Source organism: Meleagris gallopavo, chromosome 1 (genome assembly GCF_905368555.1).
Source record: "Meleagris gallopavo chromosome 1, MGAL_WU_HG_1.1, whole genome shotgun sequence".
Taxonomy (NCBI): Eukaryota; Metazoa; Chordata; class Aves; order Galliformes; family Phasianidae; genus Meleagris; species Meleagris gallopavo.
The window spans coordinates 104922393-104941946 of record NC_139404.1 but is presented as its reverse complement, the minus strand read 5'-3'; the positions used below and the strand labels follow the sequence as shown (position 1 = coordinate 104941946).

Below are 19554 nucleotides of genomic sequence, written 5' to 3'. Positions count from 1 at the left end.
TTGGTATCAAAATCCTGTTTATTTGGTCTTTCGGGGATTTGCTGGGAGGATACTGACATACACAGCTACAAAATATTTTTGACTGGGTGCAGGTTTTGGACACCCAGTGAAGAGTTTTGCAGTTCCCAAGTTTAAAACTGATTTGCTGCCTCTTAACAACAAAGCAGAACATAACTAACAGAGAATGAATAGAAAAGAGAAGTACGAAATTATAGTAGCAGAAGAAAAACTAAAACTAATGAAAGAAGTCCTTATTAGGAAAGAAAAGTACCAGATAGAACATTATGATGATGTGGAAATAATCTCCAAATGGAAGCAGTGAAAGCGTCAATAAATCTACCAATCCAATTGCATTGCAAGGCAGTGAGAAAATAGGCTAACAATTATATAAACAAATGTGGATGTTACCAGAATGTGTGTGGCATGAAATGAAGACTAATACTCTGGTAACTAATTACATTCGAAGAGCACAAAGGCCTGTTATGTCATTAACACTAAAATAACATATTCAATCTTACAGCTTTCAACAGAAAGAAGCTCATGACAAAATGCATTTTGTAAGAAAACAAAACAAAACAAAAACAAAAAAAAAAAAAGAAAGAGCAAACCAACCACTAGGATAGCTTTGCAATCAGCATTTAGAAATGTAAGTTTGAACTCAAAGGACCCTTTGCAGTACACAAAATGAATCTGTGAAGTATTAAGTGGGTCACTATCCCACAGAAAGATGAAATGTTGTGTTAGCAACAGATATACAAAAAAAAAAAAAAAAAAAAAAAGAACAACCACAAATGCATTGCTGTGTTAGTTACAAATATTTGCTTTTTAGCTAACAATTCAGATCTCTACGAATTTTATTTCTACAAATTTTGGGGAAAAAATAGTTTCAGATGTAGCTTCACTTGGTAACAGACTTTTCACTCCTGCCTGTAAGAAATCCCAGGTTTGACTAGGTCTAGTAAAGTTCTACCCTCATCTCAGTGGTTTAAAGAAAAATACAGTTAGTTCCCTCAAACACTTTGCTTACTAATTTCTGTTGAAATTTGATTGTGGTTAACATATTCCATTTGCCTGAAACTTTTTTGGAGATAGGTATCTGTAAGCATTTCTTTGTGGAATTTTTATGAGACACTTTTGAAACATTTCTATTTCTGCATGTCTGATGTATTTGTACACTTAGAGAATGACAGAAAATAAACACTAGTTAGACACCTTAAAAACAATCAAATCCAGGGAAATCAAAGAGGTGTAATACGCATTCTAGCTTTCCCCTCCCATGCATTTCAGAACTTCACAATAGAAAAGTGTGGGCTAAATCACAAGAGAAATTTTTGTCTACGTGGTATCAATAACCAGAACAACTATTTTAAGTATTATCTTCTCAAAAATAAATATCTGATATTAAACAAAAGTAATGAAATGGATTAGCTTGGAATGCTGTGGCTGAGCTTCTGGAGTCTTCATACACCAGATAAAATTCAGTGTAGTGGTTTCCAATCATAGGTCATAGTTTAATTATAGGAAATATTAAACAAATCAGCTTTTAAAAGTGTAATGTACATTGGATTCATGTTTTATTTTATTGGCCAAAACAATTTTAGTTATAAAAAAGAACCGGGGAAAGCTTTTTGTGCACTTTTTATGTATAAATTCAAATCTTGGTGCCTCAGGAAAATCTCACGTCTGCATTTTTGTAAATACAGAAACCTCCTTGTTCAGTGAAGAACTTTCTTCCACTGCTTAATGCTTATAACAGGTCTTCAGAAAATGTCTTCCTTCTGCTTTCTTGTTTTTTGCAGTTCTAGCTTCTGATTTCTATTTCAGTATCATGCTGCCACATTCAGAGCATATGAAGGTTTGCTTCCATTCCACAGGTACAGGAGAGCACTGATTATTTAGCACATTGCTACAATGTATAAGCCAAGCTGCCCTAGTGAAACAGCTTCAGGTATTTTGTTTCTTCTGTTTTTCTTAAGCAACATCAAATCAAAATGAACCCAATTCCTTAGAAATTCTATTTACTTGCCAGACAGATCGCTGGAGGACGATACATTATAAACATCAACTCAGGGAATTCAGACGGAAACACTCAGGTTACTGTATGGCTTTTTGATAGCCAGATTTGCATGATTTCCTTGAACTGTAGCATCGAAGAAAGCTGTCTTCAAGAAATAGAACTACACTTTGAAGACACTTCAGAATTATTTCCTCTTCTGTAAAGCTACATTCCTGAAAACTGTCTGCTACTGCCAGCTTACTCACAGCACTGTGTCAAATACTCATACAGTACTTCAATCAGGAATTGAGGATTTATCATTTGCAGAAGGAAATGAGCTCTCAGGTGCGGCCGCATTGCGTTCAGATTGAAGAGTCTACTAAGAAACCAGTTGTTATTTGTTTGGTTTGCAGCCGATCTGATCTTCAGCAGACACAGAAAGAGGCATTTCCTCAGTTCTAGGACGTTTAGATGCTGGGGAATTTTGAAGACTGTCATCAGATGGTAATGGCCTCTCTGAAACAGGCAAATACGAAAGTCATTTAAGCTATGTGAAGTCAAATTAAGGAAGTAAATTGATTTGTTGGATTCATGAACAATTAAATACTTGAGAAACTGGTTTGAGAGTCCAGCACCTGAAACAAGCTCCAAGTGTCTTTAAAACCTACCTGTGTGATCTGCAGAACAAGTAAGTTTATGCTGCAGTGTTTCAAATGTCAGTTAATGGTAGCATTATTATTGAACTGCAGTAACATACTGTCACATGAGCAGCTGAGACAATTGCAGTGAGAACAACACACTTCATGTTGTCAAAAGCACCTTTCAAACACACCTACATAATGAAGAAGCTTTACAATCTGCAACTACTTTTACATCTGTGCTTGATTTGAGATCTTCATGGCTTATAATAAGTCTATAATGAAAAAAATGATTGGCAAAAAATTTTGCTGGATATTAAGAGCCACAAAAACTTACCATGTTCCTGTTCTGAGGAAGGAGGTACAGGAACTGTGTCTGTATATACTGAGGCCGGTGTTTCTGGCTTCAGTGATATCAAGTTTATTCTCCTTTGAAAGAGAAGAAACAGTTCAATTACTTTATTTAAAGATTTATTTGACACATAGTAATTTAAATTTAGGTCTTGTTTGGAAATATGTTACTAAGCATATTATCTTCCTTGATATGCCAAGTAGGATGTTTTCAGCTGTATTCTTTGAATACAACTACTCATCTTTTTATTTATCTTTTTTCACAAGAAAATACTTTTTTGTATGTTATATTTGAAATAATCCTACAAAGGATATTATTTTGATCAAATATTTTAAAGCAAAGACTGGCTGAAAAGGCAAAGAATTTAAACTGTTTCTTGACACCTGCTAAGGCCTCCAGTTCCACTGCAACAGTTTACTATTCCTGGGCTAGCCCAATCCACATTAACACTTCTGACTGATAAAACTCTAGAGAATTCTTTTGATCATTGAAGTGTGCTTTTAAAAATAAACAAACCCAGCCAGAACAACAACAACAAAATAAAACCTTTCTTTACATCACGTCTTGTGGATGACACTTAAAAAATAAGAAAAGTGGCAGAGCATTAACTGATCTATTAAAAAGCTGATCTTATAGGCAGCATCATGCATGCTACTACAAGACGCTCATGGTATAATTAGCTGATATGATAAAATATAGCTTATTTCTCAAGATTAAGTAGCACCATCAGTCATCCTGCCCCCCTAACAACAGCTACTTTTGACTCTCTAGTTAGTCCTTCATTTGTTAGTCCTTGTACAGATGATCACTGATGTACAGAAAGCCATCATCCTGCAATCACTTTCTCTAAGACTCCTCTTTGCCGCTGACAATGAAACCCAGAACCTGCTTTCTCAATGACCACCTCTTCCCTAGCTACCTAGTAATCTTTGCATTCCTTTGAGAAATACCAATAGGCTCTTAAATCTTAAAATTAGCCTTTCTTTGCTGACAATGTCTAGACTTCTAATTGTGTGTGTATTTCATAATATTCCCGTCAGCTGAAGGCACCATCTTTCTAGAAAGTGGAACATAAAAACAGACAACTGTGTCTTCCATCTCGACAAGGCTTAGCAGCCAGGTTAACTTTGCTACTGCCTCACATTTTAGATAGAAATATGAGAGTTACATTTAGGATTTTAAAGACATTTTGACCTTTTAGTTGCAGTACAACTGGAACAAAAAGTTCCAGGTCAAGACCAGGAATTTATATCTAAACCTCAAACCTTTAAATGTAGCAGAAGCACAGCTTGTCTTGGCCTTCATATTTATGACTGCAAATGGCAGTATAAATCTCACCTTGGCGTCTTGCTCCACGCTTGTAAAGTGTTGAGAGTAATCCTCCTGGGCTGGTTTCCTTTAGTACTCTGGTTGGCTGGCTGGCTGATTTTCCTCTCCTCTGAAGATGAGACTGGAACATTTTTTATGCCAACAGGTGTGAAAGGCAAGTCCTTAGCAGCAGCTACAGGCGTTTTAGGTTGGAGAGTGGGAGTGCTCAGAGGAGTCCCCTCTGACAGCCTTGAGCTTGGGGAAATGACTTTGTGTGGTTGACTCTTCTTCACTTTCTTCTCTGTTGCACCGGAAGTCCTGACATTTATTTGAGGCTTTTCCTTCAGTGGTATTCCCAGCTCATCCTTCTCAAAGGTAACAAACGAACAATAACCGTCCGTAGAAGAAATAGCAAGAAAGGCTCCATCGCTGGACCTATTTGGAATTTTTTTCCATTAAGGGGAAAGGTGAAAACTTCTTTCTTCAACCCCAACTCACCTCCATATATAACACACACTGTACTCATCTATACTTCTTTCCCTCCCCCAGTACATACATCTAAGTAAAACTGTAGTCAAGTGAAAAACATCCAATTCAAAAGAACAAAAGATCTTCACATCTTGCCTTCACACCTGATTTAATCTCTCCGGCCATGCCAATAATTAGTGGTAGTGTGCTGCTACCAGAAACTACATCCATCTGAGCTGAGACACAGTATGGTCCATATCCTCAGCCACAGTTTCAGAAATATTGCTGAACTCTGCACATCCAGACCAGAAGAGCAATTTAAGCTCTCTAGTTATGATCCTCAGGATAAGTAGAAGCAATACTCAGAATCACTGTGTTCACAAGGACAAGTGTTTGGCGCTCATTTTAATTAGTGATGTCACGCTTCTACTTTCTTCTATTCCCCTTCTTGTGTTACACAATGATTTTCAGTTTCTGAGCATCAATTATAACTTCTAAAAAAAGAAGTGTCACACGGTCTTCAGTTTAGGAATACGGACCAGAAAAGCCTAACAAGCCCAGTCCAGCAGAGGGATTATTCTGACTGCAAAGACTTGACTTCAGTTTTCAGCACCAGTTCTGACTTCCTACATCAAGCCTCATCAGCTGCTATGCATAAAGAACCATCATGAAGAATTACACAGATGAAGCATTATTTGGCCACGATACAGACACCTAAACTCAAAGATGACCTTGGTAATCTCAAATAACATCACTGTTACCACTTACTCCCTGGACAATGGGCTCTTTATTGTGCATGTATCTATACAAATGCCACCTGCTTGTCCTTTGGCTGCTGGCACCTTGGTTCCCAACTGATCAAAGAATCACAATTTTCCATTTTACAGAGCAAACAAGATGACTTGCTGTCCAGATATTGCAATGACAGCGACCAAAGATGCCTCATGAATGAAACCCAAAAATGAAGCAGGACGTAAGATGCAGTGCAAAGCTTCAGCACAAAAACAGGACGTTCTTCCCAGCACAGTGAATCTTAAGAATCTAACAATGACCTACCATGAAATGTCACTGAGGGTGTGATAATGTATGTTAGAAACATAACCAAAAGGGAAAGACTGCTCAGTATCATAAAAAAGCACAGAATCTTCTGAAGCAACAGCAAACACCAATCGATAGGGTAGATTCAATAGAGCGGGCGATGATTTCTGACTGATTTCATCTATAATGCAAACAAATGAAAACACTGAGAATTCTCTCTTGTATTCAGTGCAGGGTAGTAACTGCACTGGTTAGTCGTGAACCAAATAAAGATTTAATTGTTCATCAAATAATGACTGAGAAGAAGATATACAATGTAAAGTTTAATGGCAAGCATTAACATTTCCGTTGTCTATAGGTTCTACCGTCTTAGAGAGAAGACGGCAGAAGTTTAGTTCATTCAGGTTACTCATATTTTGTTTTGTAAAGTCTTTATTTCCCAGTTTTTCAACATAATTATGCACTTTAGTACCAAAGTTTAAACAAACAACTCCTAGGATATACATTAAATCAAAGTCACCATAAATGTATGCCTGCACATTATATTCTGTATGTCTCGTACAAAACGTATCTTGGTTTCTAGCTTCTAGGTAGCCTTTTGCTTCCAGCATTGTTTCATTGTAAGGACAGATTATTCCACCTTCTACTGGACCACTAGCTAGCTACTTTCCAAAATTCCTAGAATACGGGTCTCCTGTTCACTTCTGTGATGATGGAAGCAATGCACTGTAAAAGGCAGGCCATTAACATGTACTTGCACTTAGAGATTTCTGGACTACCACATTTTCACTTCTCTAGGAGCGTGCTGCAGAAACTAACCGCTGCATTTAGAGCTACAGAGACTGACAGCTGACACTCACCTCCTTGCCACAGAATAACACTGGATCTAAATATTATGATGGAAATACAGAACACAACAGATTATCTCTAAATCCTCTTAGGCATACTGCACATTGACCCTCTAAAGAAAGAGGTTTTATTTCACTTCTGCTTGAAATGAGCAAAACTCTGCCTTTTCAGCAGAACACAACTAGTCTGGTTAAAATATAAACACTTCTGCCCCACAGGGCTCATAAGAAGGCTAAATTTCAATCTCCAGGTAAGTTCTCATGCAACTTCATACCACTCTTCCCCTCCTCAGAATTCCCATTCTGATCAGAGATCAGCATTCCTTCTAGTTTGGCTTCCTTAAATAAACATCAAAGGGTGTTGCAAACTACACCAACTCTGTGATGCTTCTGTGATGTGGGTAGTTGAGACTAAAAGAAAATATTTCATTGCATTGCCCCTTTAGTGCTAAGCCAAATTATTTACATACCCCCCACTACCCCCCACGCGAAATGGTTAAAAGTTGAAGGAAAGTACTAAGAATTATTTTTGTAGCTTACTGTGCCAAGTAAGGCATTCATCTACTATTTCAAAAGCTACTCGCAAGGTACTTGAGGTAAATTCAGAGTCTTAGAATCAGGAAACAGCTTCTAAGATGTGGTATAACACTATCTTAATGGAATGTTAAAAGGCTAGGGCATAAAATGGTATGGCCTGAAAATAAACAGTCACATTGGCTTTTTCACATATTTGCTGTAAAAATCATACTCCCTGAAGGATTTGCAGTACCTTTATTAAGTGCTCTTCTCAACTCAAAGTAGACTGGGCAGCAGCGAACAGCCAAAGTTGCCTTTCCCGGACAGGGCAGATGACCCATGGGCCTTTAAGAATAAGTATTTCAGAAAACACCATTTCATTATTATTATTATTATTATTTAATAAAATAATATTGACATGTTATTAAACTCTACCTTTTAAGATTATTTCTGGAGAAAACATACGTGGTGTTTGTCACATTTTCTCCTGATTCAACACAGCCAGCTGCAAAAATAAAGGCAAAAGCATTACTCATCAAGTCAAAAGGTACTGACTATACACTTTATGTCTATAAACATTTTACTTCTCAAGAATTAGACTTGTCATTAAGTTGGGCAAGAGCTGTGCAACTTGAATACAACTTAAAAAGGCATCCTAAATATTTATTTAATGCTGTTTGTGTTTCCCTTATATAATTCCCACTCAAAGCTTCTTTTTTATGTTGCCAGACATCTATAAATGCTGTGCTTAACTGCAGGGCAAACTGATCCCCTCCTTGCAATGTTATTTTTACTATAACTGCATAATGTTTTTTAGAAAGAATACAAATGAAGCAAGACCTGACAGTCAAAAGAAAATAATAACTCCTCATTTCTATTTTAACATAAAACGTTGCAATTCCACGTTTCAGTTAAGAAAAATCCCATAAATATCATTTTTATCACAGATAAAATTGAAGTTCTGAGTGACTGAATGACAACGTATTGTGGAGCTTCTATTTCCTTCAAGGGGAAGATGATAAACGAGGAATGGCATCATTCAGATAAATAACCCTCCCCCACTAGTCTGAAAAGCAATCTTTATGCACGCTTCAAGTACAAACCATGCACTTTATGGCGTATGTTCTTCTCACATACCTGGAGTGAGCAGTAAGGAACCATCAGGAGTAAAACTGAGTCTGCGGAAAAATGACTTCATGCTGTCATCATGAAACATCCGATAGCTCCTAGCCTGTAACATTGAAATCTTGATTGTGTTACATGTGCCATGAATATGTCAGCGGGAATTCAAGTGAGAAAAATCATCGGGTTGTACAACCCATCCTCGTGGAACTTTTAAAATAAAAGACAAATATTTTACAAAACCACAGCTCCTTCAAACTCATTTTCTCTCTTTGCTATTAACTCTTTACAGCTAAGAAAAATAGGCCCTAATCGCTCTTCAACTAATCAAAACACTCTAAGAGTAGTCACATTAGACTAGTAATCAAGGAGTAATAGCCTGGAGAACAACATTATGTAGCAGTCAGTGTAAGAGCTTGTTCCACAGGCATTTAATTTTAACTCTTCAAGTAGAGGTTTAAATAGAACTTTTATAATGGCAAAGAGCCCTCTCTCAAACCTCTCCTTTCGTCACTATAGCAATTGTTACAAATGTTTAAAAAATATATAAATAAAAGAAATTGAAAAGCTAGCTTGGAATTGTTATTTTACTATCACTTTGAATTAATTTGGGGAAAGAAAAAAAGCTTTTTGGTTTCTCTTCGACAAATCAGTAAAAATGTAGGAAATTCTAATCCCATTTTTCCTAAAAATTAGAATACCTTTTGAAAATTTCAGACTGCTGCACTGAAAGTATTAATGCCACATTGTATCTGTTAATAAACGTACAGCTACTATCTGACAGACAAGTTCTCAGTCTGTTACAATTCACATGCATACAATTTTTTTCTGCACTATTTCTAACATTTACCAAAATGTCAGTGTTATTACTGTGTACAAAATGCACAGCCTTATTACTTTACTCAGCTGAACTTGCTGAGAGATCAACAGCAGCAGGCAATTGCTAACTGTTAATTGCTAATTGTTAATTGCTTCTTAAATGGCACAAGAAAAAGTACAGGTGAGATAGAGACAGAAATATGTGATGTGTGGATTATTTGAATGGAAAATACTTGCTCCTCTGCTTACAGGGAACAGAGTAACTCATATAGAATAGCACCCAGCATGTTCTCCAGTACCATTAGTAGCAGAACAACATACCTCTCCTTCAGCTCCTGACTCAGACGGCATCTTGGTAACATTGAATGCCACACGCTTGGTTTGTGTGTTGTATACCCTCAGAACCCTACACAGTAGAGAGTACAGTTAGCTTTCACAGTGTCCTTTCACCCCAGGTTGCACACAGTGTTACAACACTTCATTTTTTGGCCAGGACTGCCAAATATAAGAAATTTAAGTGACAAACAGAAAAATTTTAACTCCATTCAAGAGAGACCACTAGAAAAGATATGTTTTTTATGGCTACACAACCAATTAGTCGCTGACAACTATTTGACTCAATCATGTTTCCAAAGTACCAGCACACGTATACATGGAAGAATAAAGGAATTTAATGGATAGCAAACAGCCATGCCATTCCTACTTGTGCTGCAGTAGCCAATATGCTCCAGTGATGTGGGAATTCATCTCACCATTAGCTACATTTCGGGGCTTTCATTGAGTTTTCTTAGGAATAAATGAAAACTGGAGCATAACACCACAGAGAAGGTTTGAGCTCTGCTGACTTTATCTCCCTAAAACAGCAAGTAGCCAAAGCAAATCTAAGGGCTAGTCTAAACGTCCTGTCTCTTCTGCCAGCTCTGACATCCACTGAAGCCTTTGCTTGGTTACATTGGTTTGTTAGGCTAGTAGAAAACTAACCTAACAAAAGATAGATTTGATTTGCTGAAACAGCTTCATAGAGTCCTGACAGAGCAAGGAGGAGAAAATAGAAGGTGATGCTGTGGCATTCAGCAGTTGGTTGGAGGCAGCTTTGGAACTACAAGCTCTGGGCGCCACATAGCTGGCGTGGCAAAAGTGGAGGAAATCTCCCTACTTGAGGCTGCTGAACATCCAGTCCAAGCACCAGCTCTGGCTCCTGTTGGACTCTTGCTGAGCTAGATAATATTTGCCAACTTTGCAGAAGTGTCTGAAACTTGAGGAGGTAGGAGACTTCCTCTATTCAGATTAGTTCATGCTCTAGCTTGTGACTTGACTCCAAGAAAAACTTGTGCATCACTCTATTACTCACATTTCGCTGCTGTTCGTTTTAATAAAAGCAGACAAATTTCTCCTAAGTGATTATCAGAAGACAGAGGCTCATAATGAACCAGTAGTCATTAACTCATCATTTCTCAGAGCCTATTGCAAATCTTAAATCAAAACTACTTCTGCACTGTTACAGCAATTTTCTTTGCAACGGGTGCCAGATGACATGCATTTATTAGCCAGCTGCAATCCCTTCAGAGCAGCACACATGCCCTTAACAGTTTAAGCTGAACTGCAAAGTTCTGACAAGGCCCAACTTTTATGAAGTGTGCATTTGCTTTCCCAATGACATCACTTACAAAACTGCTGGGGATGGGGAGGGAGCAAGAGGGCAAAAGAAAGGTATCAGTGGAAAAACATTTTAACTGATTACTTAAACTGTTCATATCTTTCTGTAAATTGTATTAATAAGGATGAACTTACTAGCTCACTGGCAACCAGAGAATGCAGCAGTCTCTTTAAGATGCATCTGGCATCTCTAATGACTAATGGCATGAAAACTTAGTGCCTAAACACAGTTTTCTTTGAAAGGTTACATAAGCTTACTTGCCAGTTAGAAAAGACACTCATATCTCAGGAATCATTTACCACAGCCATAAAGTTAACTAATTTAGCACGTTGCTTTCACCTCAGCTTTCTTACTGAACAATCTGAACCCACATAAAAGTCACATTTAAAACATATCTGAGCATGAGTTAAAAGTATGTTTAAGAAAAAACATGAAGGCAAAACACTTAGAGCAACAGCTCACCTATCACAACTCAGAGTTGCAATGTACTGGCCTAGAGGATCCCAGGTTATTCCTTGGACATAACTCTTGTGTTCATTTAATATTGAAACCTTCTGTCCTGAAATTACAAACAGTTCCCAAATTCTGAATTCAAATGTGCTTTAAAAACATTTCTTCATTTCAGAAATAAAGCAAAGTAGAATGTTTTAAAATGTAAACAAATAATCTTTTGAACATGCAAATCTATCCTGGTGGTACCTGACAAGAATGCTGGAAACAGGTAGGTTCTAGAAATAAAACAGCTAGATGCAGCCGATTGGCAATGCCAACTCAAAAGCTGTTCCCTGTGAACTAACTCAGCTAAGCAGCTTGATTCAGGCATCAAATGTGCACGTTCCAAAACTAAAAGCATATCAAAATTTTTCTGATGTAGAAAAAAAACTTCTAATGGAATTCTAAAATACTTTTCAACTGATTTTGGGTGTATGAGAAGTCAGAAATTCCAGCATTAAAACGTAACATTCAGGTGGGGCTAGATAGCTAGGTTCTGCTATCCAGGCCTGTAGAAACTCACTTCCTCCACCAAGCAGGCACTGAAAAAATGCACTGCATGCTCACTGACTGATCATTTACTCACACAGCTTTCAGAAACGCTTCTACAGCAATGCTAACTCATTCTTTCACAACTCAATCTATCATGAAGGCATGAACTCTCCAACCCCTCTAATGTTCTACAGTGGAATGGCACAAATCCAAAGTGCTAGGATGAGGTAAAGTTACATGTAATTCTCATAAAATATTTCATTTTAACTGTCAGTTGCGGACTTCTAATAGCACGGTCTTGTTTGGTTTCAAAGACACAGAATTGAGGCCATGCTGCAAACTCCAAAAGTCCTTCTGGTCTGAAGGTCCCTGTTTTCAGTGCCCAACAACAGATGCCTAAGAGCATAAGAAAGTGGGCACATAACAGTACTTCTCCAGGATGTTCTGTGAGTTTCCAAGTTTGTACTTACACGATTTCTTAAGCCAGTGATGTCGTCTTTGTACTAAACAGCCCTGTGGATTTTTAATTAATTTTCATTCAGTCAGGTTTTTGTTGTTGTTGTTGTTGTTTGTTTTTTGTTTTCTTTCCTATACTATGCAATCTTTTAGCCAGGGTCAAGCTCTCCTTGAAACTCTTTATTTTCGTGTACCTACAACCTCAACCCCAAGTCCTACATTTTCCAGTACTGGCTTCTTACTTCTGACTTACTAGTTCTGACACTGCCTAGAAGACACAAATTTCCTCCACAGCAGTAATTTCATGCTAAAAGAAAGCAGTAAGAATGGAAGACATTACGCATAAGTAACATAAAAGGACATTCAGCATTTTTATCAAGAATTAAGTTGGCATCTGGTACCAACACCCATGCACAAAATTATGCTCTGAGCACACACATTTAATTGAACATCCATGTACGTTATACTTAGGGAAAGTCAACTATTTCCACATGAAATTAGAAGTGAAAGCAATGATCACATTGCTAATCAGAAAATATTAAACTCCTGTCAAGGAACCTAACTTAGCTGGCAGCTATATACACACAGTTGGAAACTGCAGTGTCCTAAATATTCTGCACTGGTCCAACCTCTACAGGGCTTTTCTTGGAGAATATGAGCAATCCCACAGCAGTGGGATAAGCATGAACAAAAGTGTTTTGCTGAACAAAGCATAAAGAAGTGTCACATCTGGGAAAAAAGAAGCCTTCTGCATTCTTCTGTGTTTAGCTGAGGTAGTTACTTGATACCAGTCAGGTTTTGTTTGCTTGCTGGGAAGCGTGGGGTGAGTACGAGCTTAAGGGAGGTGGGAAGAAAGGGTGACGTTCACTTTCCAAGTAATCTGAAGTGATCACTTGTGTGCAAACTTTGCTGACCTGAAGGTATCTTTATATACTGGAGTATATGCCTCACAATTCCAGAAATCTACCAACTAAGTCAACTGTTCTCTCACTAAATAAAGATGCGTTTACTTACTTTGGTAAATACTTGGGGATACTTCCATCAAGGGTGGAGCCACAATGGCTAAAACGCAGTACTTACCTTTAATGACATCCCACATGATAGCCGTGTTATCTACAGAGGCAGATGCCATGTAATTCCCATCTGAGGTCCAACAGATATCATACACATCTTCTAAGTGGCCTCTAGAAGCCAGCAAAGGAACCGATTATTAAGGCAAACAGGAACATGTAAATGTAACAGCTGTACATGTTTTGGGACTAAAAAAAAATAATCAAAGAGAGAAATAAAGAACTGTTGAAGAAAAAGAACAGCATCATTTTCAGCTTCTACAGAATTTCCACAATCAGAAGCATTAAAATGTTTTATAAAACACATCCTCCTTCTACTCAAAGTAGGTTTCTTTAACATTTCTTTTCTCACAGGCAATAAATGTCACTAGGTTTGATTCAATGTAGCTGAACAAACGCTTAAAAATATTGAGAACCACCTAGAAAGGCTTCATCAAAAGTTATGCATATTGCTTGTAGTTTGAAGGTTTATTATACAGGGTGGAAGCTTCAGTAATGAATATTTGCAACATAAATTTAGGGGAGGGGGATTGGCTCTGTTTGCTTTAAGAGATTAATGTTACTAAGGATCATGCTGGTGTTTTATGCAATCTCACTAGCACATCTGAAACTGTTCTCACAGAAATCTCAATAGTTGCAAGGAATGTATTGGTTATGGATAGCAATAGTTACTTATGTTTTGTAAACAAGTGTAAATTCTGAATGACTTTGTCAGTATAGACAGAAAGTAAAACTTCTAACAGATACTACACAGAAAGCAAAACAAATATACATCTCATAAAAAACTACTGCAGATTGCAGAACCACCCCTTTCTTGCAATCTTCTGCTGAGAGTGAGAACAGAACACCACACACAGTATTGCAACTGCAAACCAGCAGTGGTTTGGTGCCTTAGCCACTGTCAGCAACACTTACATGGTCTTTGCAGGCAAAGTTGTCTATCTTATTAATTACAACACAGATTGAAACAAAAGCTGTCCAGATTTTCAACTATTTAAAAGAACTAGTTGGAAAAGACTCCTCCACCCTCATAGCTACTATCTGGCAAATTTGCCCAAACTATTTCAGCTACTGATATTTTTTGTTTTAATAATGATCAAAATCTGCACTATGAAGCTAATAAATAAAACTTTATATTTACTTATATACAGGCATTAAAGTTCAATTGATTGCAAATCTCAGGAACCAATTTCAGAGCACATCAACTATGTCATGGAAATTCTTTATGCCACATAAATGCTGTAACAGAAGATGCAGGTTGGGCCTGTATCAAAACAAAGAAATTAAAGACAATAAAAAGATGAACTCACAGTAAGCAAATTTTAGAGTGTTGAAGTGCTAAAATCAGTAAACAAAAAACTAGATGATAAAATTCACTGTGAAATCAAAAACACTGAAGAGAAAAACATCTCAAAAATATTAAAATACCTTAAAGATTTAACAACTGTCCAGTTCTCCTTGTTAAGCTGAGCTTCATCTTCATCCTGAAAAGCTAGTGGTTCCAATTCTTTGCTATCATTCAGCTTCCATAATAAAATAACAGCATCTGGACAAGAAATAATATGAAGCTTCTTTCCCACTCATTTGCTAACACATTATATTTAGTTCAATGTTACAATCATCTCACATATGACATAGGAAGAAAAGACCTTAACTTGCACTGGGGAAGAGAAGTTCCTAGACTGCCTTACCCTTTTATTTTTTTGCATAATGCTTTAATTAAAAAAAAAATAGAGAGATTCCCAGGAGTAAAATGAGAGTGCAGAGCTTAATCACAGAATCACAGAATGGCCAACGTTGGAAGGGACCTCAAGGATCATGAATCTCCAACCCCCTGCCACATGCAGGGCCACCAACCTCCCCATTACCTCCCAGTACTAGACCAGGCTGCCCAGGGCCCCATCCAACCTGGCCTTGAACACCTCCAGGGATGGGGCACCACAACCTCTCTGGGCAGCCTGTTCCAGCACCTCACCACTCTCTCTGTAAAGAACTTCCCCCTGACACCCAACCTAAATCTCCCCTCCCTCAACTTAAAACCATTTCCCCTTGCCCTGCACTTAACAATTTAACTTTCAATTTGCTTTGGATTAGAGCTGGCTATGGTTCTGTATGTCATGCTTTTTGAAAATCTTCTAGTGAAGAAGGTAACACTCTGCTCTGTCTCACAGGACACATGTCCACCTATTGCTGTCCTTACTGGGACTGAAGAAACTACATCACCCTGGAGAGATAGGGAGAAACAGCCACAGAGAGATTCAGCCACAGCTTCTCACTGTGACAATAGGTAATCCACTCAATCACCCCTCCTTCTCAGACTCACAGCCAGCAGTAAGTTAAGAACTAACTGCATGACAGGCAGAGGGCACACAGGAATCTGAAATCGAAATCATGAGAAAGGTATGAACAAGTCCATCTGTTCACTTTTCCCCCTTCATTCACCAAATGCACAAACAGAGCTTCTTTTCATCAGCACCACTGAGCACTGTTACTCACCATCTCCGCCAGATGCGAGGACTTCACCACTGGGAGAGAAGCGCACGACATTTACTGCTTTGGTATGGCGGGCAAGATTGGACAAGAATTCCACAATAGCTTTTCCATCCGGTCCTTTTTCCACTTTCCAGATCTAGTTACAAAAGCACTGCAGGTAGTTTTTGGAAACAAGGTATAATCTACATGTCTCACAAGAATTCACAATTTACTCCTTGGACCATCATTCTGAAGCTTCCACAGGTAAAGCCACACATTTTCCCTCTTTGAGCAACTGCACTGTAGTATAGAATCACAAAATCATAGAATCATAGAATCACCAGGTTGGAAAGGGCCTACAAGATTATCCGGTCCAACCATCCTCCCATTACCACTGCTACCACAAGCACTAAGCCATATCTCATAGCTCCTCATCTAGACGCCTCTTGAACGCTGCCAGGGACGGCGACTCCACCACCTCCCTGGGCAGCCATTCCAGTGCCTGACCACTCTCTGAGAGAAAAAGTTCTTCCTTATGTCTAATCTAAACCTCAATTTGCCTCTGAGGAAAAGTTTTGTCTGGACTACTGGAATTAACTCCTAATTTTTCATGACTTAGCACTTCCAAAAGAAAGAGGCAGTCCAACCAGACACATATCACAGATACAATTCATGATAATTTGTTACAAAATACATTTAAAAGTATAATGTTTCACAAAATATCGCATTGAGGTTCCTAAGGAACATGCGTGGATCCAATCAAAATGCACCCCACTGTAAAGACAGATTTGATCTTTGCACCTCAGATCGTCTACTAAAACAGAACATTTACCTATTCAGAAGGAAATGCGGGAGTAATAAAAAAAGAAAACCTCATTATTTCTGTTTTCCTGCTTATCACACATATAACAAGACCTTCCTGATTTCTTCAAACATATCAGATGACAGAAGAGTGACAGAATATAAGCAGACCCAAAAGATAATTAAAATGTAAAATTATCAGCAAAGATAGATAAATAGACAGAAAGATACACACGCATCACAGAAAACCTGCTTGAATTCACTGCCCTCCAGTCCATTCCCAAGGACCACATGAAGACTCTTGGCTTGGAATCTGTCTTCAGACCAGAATGAGTTTGAGACAAAGGTTAGCAGTAGAATTTTTATTAAACAAGCCTTCTGTTTTACTGCACATCACCAGGACTGGATGCTGAAGAGACACAGAGGAACTCAAACACGAACTGAACAGCCCAGCACTGATGGGAAACCTAACTATATTGCAGTGTTGGATCCAATAAAAAGGGAGGCAAGCATTTCAGAAGTGCTCAAACAGTGACTCAGAAAAAACACTGAACGCTGTATCTACCTTCCGTACTGAGAAGCTGTTAGAAAAGCAACAACACATTTGAGTCAAGTATATTTGTCTGCAATGAAAACTCTGCCTCGCCAGGCCGTTAACTTTATTTAAGGAGTTGACTAACATGCAGTTAAAAAATAATATGGCTCATTCAGTGCTCTTGATTTCCCACAGTTTTCCAATGAGCGCTAAGGCTTCTAAAAAAAACAAGTGATCTCTGAATGACATGGACAGTCCTCATGGCCAATAAGAATTTATAAGAAAGAAAACAACTGCTTGATTTTGCAGTGGTGAATCTGATAGCCACTTATTTTGTGGCTTAGGCTACACAATCAATCATTATTTTCAGAAATGACTCTCAAACATTAACAGAGCTTGCTAACACCAATGGAAAACCATTTCTGAGAGCTGTACATGGAGCTGACTGCAAAGGTGTGTGGAAAGATCCCACAGTGCTGATAGCTTACAAAACAGGCAGATGAAGATCAACTGTGATAAATACAAAGGAAAGAAAAGCAGTTGTTTCTCATTAACCCATAAGATGATGCCATAACTTTGGGATTACTACTCAATCGCAGAATCACAGGGGTTGGAAAGGACCTTTGAAGACCACCTAGTCCAACTTCTCAATAAACACAGATCATCTTCTAAAAGATTCAGTTTGACACTCGGCATTAGCCAAGAGCAGTAAGCATAGATACAGCCATTCTGTCTACAACTGAACAATCTCATGCTTTTGCCCTCAACATCTACTCCACTCACAGAACCACTAAGTTTGGAAAAGACCTCTACGATCACCTAGTCCAACTGTTAGCCCAACAACCACGTCCCTCAGTGTCACATCCACACGGCTGTTGAACACCTCCAGAGACGGTGACTTCACCACTTCTCTGTGCAGCCTGTGCCACTGCCTCACTGCTCTCGGTGAGAAGAAATTGCTCCTGACATCCAATCTGAACCTCCCCTGGTGCAACTTGAGGCCAATAGCTCTCATCCTATCACTTCTACCTGGGAGAAGAGGCCAATCCCACGTCACCACTCCTCTCAGGTGGTTGTAGAGAGTGATGAGGTCTCTCCTGAGCCTCCTCCAGAGTGAACAACCCCAGCTCCCTCAGCTGCTCCCCATCAGACTCATGCCCCAAACCCTCCATAGCTCCAATGTCCTTCTCTGGACACTGTCCATGGCCTCGATGTCCACACTGGTTCCTAAAATAACACCTCAGATAAGAGTACGTGTCATGCTTTATTTATGCCAGGAAGCAGAACAGAAAAGGTATGAGACATACCCGGACGGCCGTATCCACACCCGCAGAGGCCAGTCGGTTGATCTTCCCATCAGTTCCGTGCTGGAAGTCCAAGCTGTACACAGGCTCCTTGTTGTGCCACGCTATCTCGCAAGTGATGACCTTCATATCTGCTAAGGAAAACGGAGCAAAACCCTGGCTAAATTCCTGTTCCCTATAACCACGATCCAAGTTAACGTGGACCTCACAAGCACTACAGGAACTGACAAGACGGTAGTTTCAGGAAGATCATTGTAGATCGTCGCGATTACAGCGGCAGAGGTTACTGTCCGAGCGCTGCAGCACACTCCGGGAAGGAACTGCAGCTCTTTCCTCCTGGAGGAGGCCGACCCGACCCGCACCGCCAACAGAGGCCGCTCCCGCCCGCAGGCGATGGGAGCTGGCAAGGGTTTAACCGCATGGAAGAACATAAGCCACCCGACCCCGCCGCTCCTCACCGCACGCCCACAGAAAACATCTAACCCCTGATCCGGCCGCCCCGCGCGCCTCTCCCTTCAGTCCCAACCGTTGTAACGGCCGCCCGCACCCTGAGACTCTACCTGCGGCCCGGCCCAGCTCCAGCGCGGGAGCGCGTTTCCCGCCCCGCGCATGCGTGCGGGCTCTGGGCGGGTTCGAGCGGGGCGACAGCGCCCCCTGGTGGCACTGCTGAGGGCACGGGGCGGGGAATGGAAAGCGAGCGGCGTGGAGCACGGCATTACGGTGCGGCTGGGCAGCGGCGTGGCCGCCTGGATGGAAGCGCGGGAGGTTTCCACAGCTTCTCAAACCCTCCGTGAGGCGGCTTTCCTCTCGGCCTGAATCACAGAATGGCCTGGGTTGAAAAGGACCACAATGATCATCTAGTTTCACCCCCCTGCTATGCGCAGGGTCGCCAACCAGCAGACCAGGCTGCCCAGAGCCACATCCAGCCTGGCCTTGAATGCCTCCAGGGATGGGGCATCCACAGCCTCCTTGGGCAACCCGTTCCAGTGCGTCATCACCGTCTGTGTGAAAAACTTCCTCCTAATATCTAACCTAAACCTCCCCTGTCTCAGTTTAAGGCCATTCCCCCTTGTCCTATCACTATCCACCCTCCTAAGCAGTTGTTACCCCTCCTGCGTATCTGCTCCCTTCAAGAACTGGAAGGCCACAACGAGGTCTCCCCAGAGCCTT

The 19554-nt window shown here is 39.8% G+C and overlaps 1 protein-coding gene across 4 annotated transcripts; it reads right to left on the bottom strand.

Moving 5' to 3' along the window:
- Nucleotides 1–19043, bottom strand: CHAF1B (chromatin assembly factor 1 subunit B). Of its 4 annotated transcripts, none has more exons than XM_085242811.1 (14): nucleotides 18945–19043; nucleotides 18388–18518; nucleotides 15769–15901; nucleotides 14701–14818; nucleotides 13283–13386; nucleotides 11225–11321; nucleotides 9427–9511; nucleotides 8302–8395; nucleotides 7600–7669; nucleotides 7418–7509; nucleotides 5819–5981; nucleotides 4325–4729; nucleotides 2972–3063; nucleotides 1–2512 (listed from the first exon to the last, which is right to left on the bottom strand). In XM_085242811.1, exons 2-14 carry the CDS (start codon nucleotides 18511–18513, stop codon nucleotides 2391–2393), a joined length of 1701 nt encoding a protein of 566 aa, XP_085098937.1. In that variant the 5' UTR covers nucleotides 18514–18518; nucleotides 18945–19043; the 3' UTR covers nucleotides 1–2390. The 4 variants fall into 4 exon arrangements, with proteins under 4 accessions (XP_085098937.1, XP_085098926.1, XP_010721701.2 ...); XM_085242800.1 differs by having other exon boundaries at nucleotides 18388–18515; nucleotides 18945–19016; XM_010723399.4 differs by lacking the exon at nucleotides 18945–19043 and adding an exon at nucleotides 18868–18942 and having other exon boundaries at nucleotides 18388–18515.
- Between the last annotated feature and the right edge of the window lie 511 nt (nucleotides 19044–19554).